General features: G+C 45.8%; 1 protein-coding gene across 1 annotated transcript in view; it reads left to right on the top strand.

Moving 5' to 3' along the window:
* The first annotated feature begins 29 nt into the window (after positions 1-29).
* STARD9 (StAR related lipid transfer domain containing 9) overlaps positions 30-5,193 on the top strand; it is a 142,846-nt gene continuing 137,682 nt past the window's right edge. Inside the window, exon 1 of the mRNA XM_008059483.1 lies at positions 30-76. Within this exon, the coding sequence (XP_008057674.1) occupies positions 30-76 (47 nt within the window). The remainder of the gene's footprint in view (positions 77-5,193) is intronic.

Here is a 5,193-nt window from a genome sequence, read left to right as displayed (position 1 = left end):
CGCCGCCGGGCTGACCTGCCGGACTTGAGATGGCGAACGTGCGGGTGGCCGTGAGGGTCCGGCCCCTCAGCAAGAGGTGAGTCTGGGCGGGAGGGGGCGCCTGAGGCGTCAAATGAGCTGAGAGGGGCGCGAGGACCCCGCCTCTCCCTCAAGAGATTCCGGCGGGGAGAACTCAGACACAAAGTGACCCGGGGGCTCAGGGTCCGGAAGCCGGGGAGGCGGGGCGGGACAGGGCCTCCCGCGAGCTTTCGCGTCGTGCCCTGGGGAATAGCGGTTCCTGGACGGCCTCAGGGGAGGGCTGCCCAGTGCGCGCGCCCCTGGCGTCCTGCCAGCCGAAGTTTCGAGGGACCGACCGGTCTGGGCCTTTCTCAGTGGACACGTCGAGAGAGAAAGGCTGCAAGGGACGGGCAGCCCTCTGTGTCTTCCTGGTGGCTTTGGAGTACCCGTGAGGACTGAGGCCGAATGGTTGTGTGTTTCTCGATGCACAGGGGTTTCTCTGAGAAGATGCGGAGAAAGCAGATTAAGACGGGAGAGGGGAAGTTGGGGCCCACAGAGATCATGGTTTCATTCTGTGCTCCGCCGCTGACTTGATCAAGGACAGAACTGCGAAGGAGAAGTTATTCTAACGCTTTCCTTCCCTCAGCGTCCTCATGCCCATTTCTTCACGTTAACCGCACCCTGCACCTCTCATTTCAGCCCTTGAGACATCCAGTGTGCAGCCACATAGTGTCTTCTCTTTCTCACTGATTTTCCATCATATGTTTGGAAAGTCAGGGACGGCTTTGTAGAAGGATTGGTATTTGAACTGGATGTGTTTTAAATCGCTCCTTCATTTAGAGTTTGCTGACGGGTGGAACAGAGATGAGTTTTGGTGGGTGTAGGGGGAAGATTGGTGTGAGGGGTGGGAGTGATAGGAGATAAATCTGGCAGAGTGTGGTTTGGGACCAGAAGGCGCTTATTGGAATTATTGGGGAAGTTTAAAATTTTCCAGGACTTATGTCTGTGCAGGGTGAGGAATAAAAAAATTCTAGGACAAAAGCTGGCTTGGTAATTGGGCAGAAGGATCATGAAAGGCATTGTTTCCATACCAAAATTTGGTACTAGTGAGATTTTGTTTGTCCTCATAGAGAGGTGATGGCTTTGAAAAGTCTTGTAATTGGCAGAACAATGAGAAAAGCAATGAGACTGGAAAGAAACGAGTTAAAGATAAAAGAAAATAGGAAAGTGGCAATAGAGAGGTTCAATGAAGAAAGAAGGAAAGCAGGTACCCGAACTTTTTTTTTTTTTTTTGAGTTGGAGTCTCACTCTGTCACCAGACTGGAGTGCAGTGGCATGCTCCCGGCCACCGCAGCCTCAACCTACTGGGCTCCGGCGATCCTTCCGCTCAGCCTTCCAAGTAGCCGGAGTTACAGGCATGCGCTACCACGCCCAGCTGATTTTTTGATTTATTGCAGAGATGAGGTCTTGAACCCACATTTTTTGATTGACAATGGCTATGACTTCTGCATAACTGGGTGTGGTGACTCAGGGCTTAGGGGTTTTCATAAGTGCAGCTGCTTGCTACCCTGGAGGTAGTCTCTGATAGATGCTGTTTTTGCAAAACAATTCTTTCAGGGTTCTTAGGATAGCAATATTGACCATTTCTTTCTTTCTTTCTTTTTTTTTTTGAGTCAGATTCTCACTCTGCCACTCAGGTTGAAGTGCAGTGGCACGCTTATCACCACGACAGCCTTGAACTGCTGGGCTCAGGTGGTCCTTCTGCCTCAGCCTTCCAAGTAGCTGGAACTACAGATACTTGCCATGACTCCCAGCTAGTTTTTTTAGTTATTGTAGAGATGAGATCTCTCCAAGTTGCCCAGGCTGGTCTTGAATCCCTGGGCTCAGGCAATCCCCTAGCCTTAGCCTCCCAAAGTGCTGAGATTATAGGTGTGAGCCACCTTGCTCAGCTCAATATCGACCATTTCTAACAGAAACTTCTCAGTTCCTTGGAAACTAATAATTTATAATAGCATGGATTGTATTTAGAAAAAATTTTTTTGAGTTGGAGTCTCACTCTGTTGCCCAGGCTGGAGTGCAGTGGCATGCTCATAGCCATCACAGCCTCAATCTGCTGGGCTCAGGTGATCCTTCTGAGCCCAGGTTTCCAAGTAGCTGGAACTACAGGAACATGCCACCATGCCCGGCTAGTTTTTTTCTTTATTGTAGAGATGAGGCCTTGCCAAGTTGCTCAGGCTGGTCTTGAACCTGTGGGCTCTGGGCTCAGGCAATCCTCTCACCTCGGTCTCCCAAAGTGTTGGGATTATCGACGTGAGCTGCTGCGCCTGGCCGGATTAGATTTTTAAAAATGATGCCAAATTGAGTTATTTGCAGCCAGTAGAGAATAACATATTTCTCAGACAAAAGTGAAGGGAAAAGAAGAGCACAAAAAGCTATTTAATTTTAGGGAAAGTTATGAGCATTGAGCAGCAAGTGGTAGAATACCAAAATTGCACATATCCAAGTGTGAGCAGATTATAGCAGGCTGAAGATTCAGGAGCAGATATGAATAAACCCAGTGTGACTTCAGCTAAGTCCAGACCACTCTCCTTTTCTAACAAAATCCTGCAGAGATGGCAGCTATACTCCAGGGTGTGTTAACTTCTAATGTCTTTGCTGAGGTTCATCTGAATTTGGGGAATCTGCTGATTATGTGGTTTATTTCAACCTTCAAATAAGTCATTGGCACAGTTTAGTTAGCAAAGTCATTGGATCTGATGTTATACTTGGGAAGGAATCTTAGAGGTGATCTGGTCCAAGCTTCTCTTTTTTGTTTTTCCAGATGAGAAAATGGTCTTACTTAAGTTCTAAAAGTAGGTGGAGCCAAGATTTGATTTACCAGGCCACACTGCTCCTTCCTGAGATTCAGAAAAGTTGCACTTCTTTCTGAGATGCCCATTAATTCAGTAGGACTAGAACTCACTCTCAGTAATGTGATAATACTGTAGGAACTGGTTTGATGTCCTCTCCTCTATCTCATAGAGGAGATTATTTCCCATAATCAGAAATTCCGTATCTCGTTATGAGATGCTGCCCCTTGACTCCAAATCATTCACCATTGAGAGAACACTTCCAGTCTGCCAATACTACCATAGGCTTTCTTTTTATTTTGTTTGTTTGTGTTTTTTTTTTTGAGTTGGAGTCTCACTCGGTCACCCAGGCTGGAGTGCAGTGGTACGCTCACAGCCACCCCAGCATTGACCTGGGCTCAGATAATCCTTCCACCTCAGCTTTCCAAGTAGCTGTAACTATAGGCATGCACTACTAGGCCTGGCTAATTTTTTGATTTATTGTAGAGATGAGGGCTCACAATTTTGCCCAGGCTGGTCTTGAACCTGTGGGCTCAGGCAATAATCCTCTTGCCTGGGCCTCTCAAAGTGCTGGGATTACAGGCTTGAACCACTGTGCCCAGCTTTACCATAGGCTTTGGAGCACTCCTCACAGTCCTGTCAAAAACTTACTTTTCACACACAACATAGCTTTTCTATTATTCTTTGTATTAAAAAAAAAATCTGTAAGTAGGCACAACTACTTCAATGATTTATTGTAGAGGTGAGATCTCGCTGCCCAGGCGGGTCTTGAACCCGCGGGCTCAGGCAATCCACTCACCTCAGCCTCCCAAAGGCGCGGGATTACAGGCTGAGCCACCGAGCCCGGCAAGTTGAACTCTTTAAGGCCAGCTCTCTAATTGAGGTTAGCACCCTTTCTGTTTTGTTCTATTTTAATTAGCTCTCATTTTGTTCTAGAATATTTTGGAGCCACTAGGTTACCAATAGCAGTGGTCAAGTTCAGAGGTCAAGTTCAGGATACTTTTTCTTTTTGCTGCTGTATGCCGGAGAGACCCAGATTAATCCTCACAAAAGGGCAAACTTAAACAAAAAATCAGATAATAGATTTGAAAAATTTATTGTGTGATGTTTTTCTTTATTGTTCAAATTTATTGTAACATGTATATTAATTTTATAGAGGGTGGAGCAATAGTAAAACCAACATTAAGATGCAGAAAGGAAAAAAAAAGTTATCTTGTAAAATGTTAACACCAAAGATGAAATATTTTCTTTAGGAGAGCTTAAGTCTGGGGGGAAGATGAGCAGTTTTAACTTCTGATGAACAGATTACCATTTTGGGGGAATAAGAATATTTCTTCTGCTATAAGTACTATCTTATATGAAATAGACAAGAAACTATATCAGGGCCTTGAGGAAATTTAACTAACAGAAACATTACCTGGGAGAGGGGAAGTTTCTATCCAGGGCTTTATCCCAGACTGACAAATTGAAAAAATAACCTTGGTTGGGTGCAGTGGCTCACGCCTATAATCCCAGCACTTTGAGAGGCTGAGGTGAGAGGATTGCCTGAGTCCACGGGTTCAAGACCAGCATGGGCAACTTAGTGAGACCTCATCTCTATAGTAAATAAAAAAATTAGCCAGGTGTGGTGTCACATGCCTGTAATTCCAGCTACTTGGAAGGCTGAGGGAAAGGATCACTTGAGCCCAGCAGGTCAAGGCTGCAGTGGCTGTGAATGTGCTTCTGCACTGCAGCCTGGGCAAAAGAATGAAATTCCAACTCAAAAAAAAAACCAACCTTAAATCTTAAGACTCCTGTCTCACTGTGCGCCCCCTATTCCCAGTCCTCTAGGTCATAGCCTGGGAAGCCTAAGGAAGGATAAAAGTGAGACCAGTCTGGGAGAAATTTAACTGATAACGTCAATTGTAGTGGAGGATGTGCTAATAAATTTAATTCTCATCTATTAACATTTTGGTGAAGCTTTATGTTATGAACAAAGATGGGTATCCGGTATATGGGTCACTTGGAATAAGTTCATTGAAATGAATGTAGAAGTTGGTTAGTTGTTAGCAGTTTTACTACATAACTGTAACACAGGAAGAGCCTTATTTATTTATTTATTTTTGAGTTGGAGTCTCACTCGTTGCCCAGACTGGAGTGCAGTGGCCGCTCCCAGCCACCGCAGCCTCGACTTGCTGGGCTCTGGCGATCCTTCCGCCTCAGCCTTCTGAGTAACTGAAACTACAGGCATGCGCCACCACACCTGGCTAATTTAAAAAAAATTTTTATTGTAGAGATGAGGTCTCGCCAAGTTGCCCAGGCGGATCTCAAACCTGCAGGCTCAGGCAATCCACTCACCTCAGCCTCC

The sequence above is a fragment of the Carlito syrichta genome, unplaced genomic scaffold (assembly GCF_000164805.1).
Source record: "Carlito syrichta isolate Samal-C Ts95f unplaced genomic scaffold, Tarsius_syrichta-2.0.1 Scaffold91562, whole genome shotgun sequence".
In the NCBI taxonomy this organism is placed as follows: Eukaryota; Metazoa; Chordata; class Mammalia; order Primates; family Tarsiidae; genus Carlito; species Carlito syrichta.
This window is presented reverse-complemented; position numbering and strand designations above follow the sequence as displayed.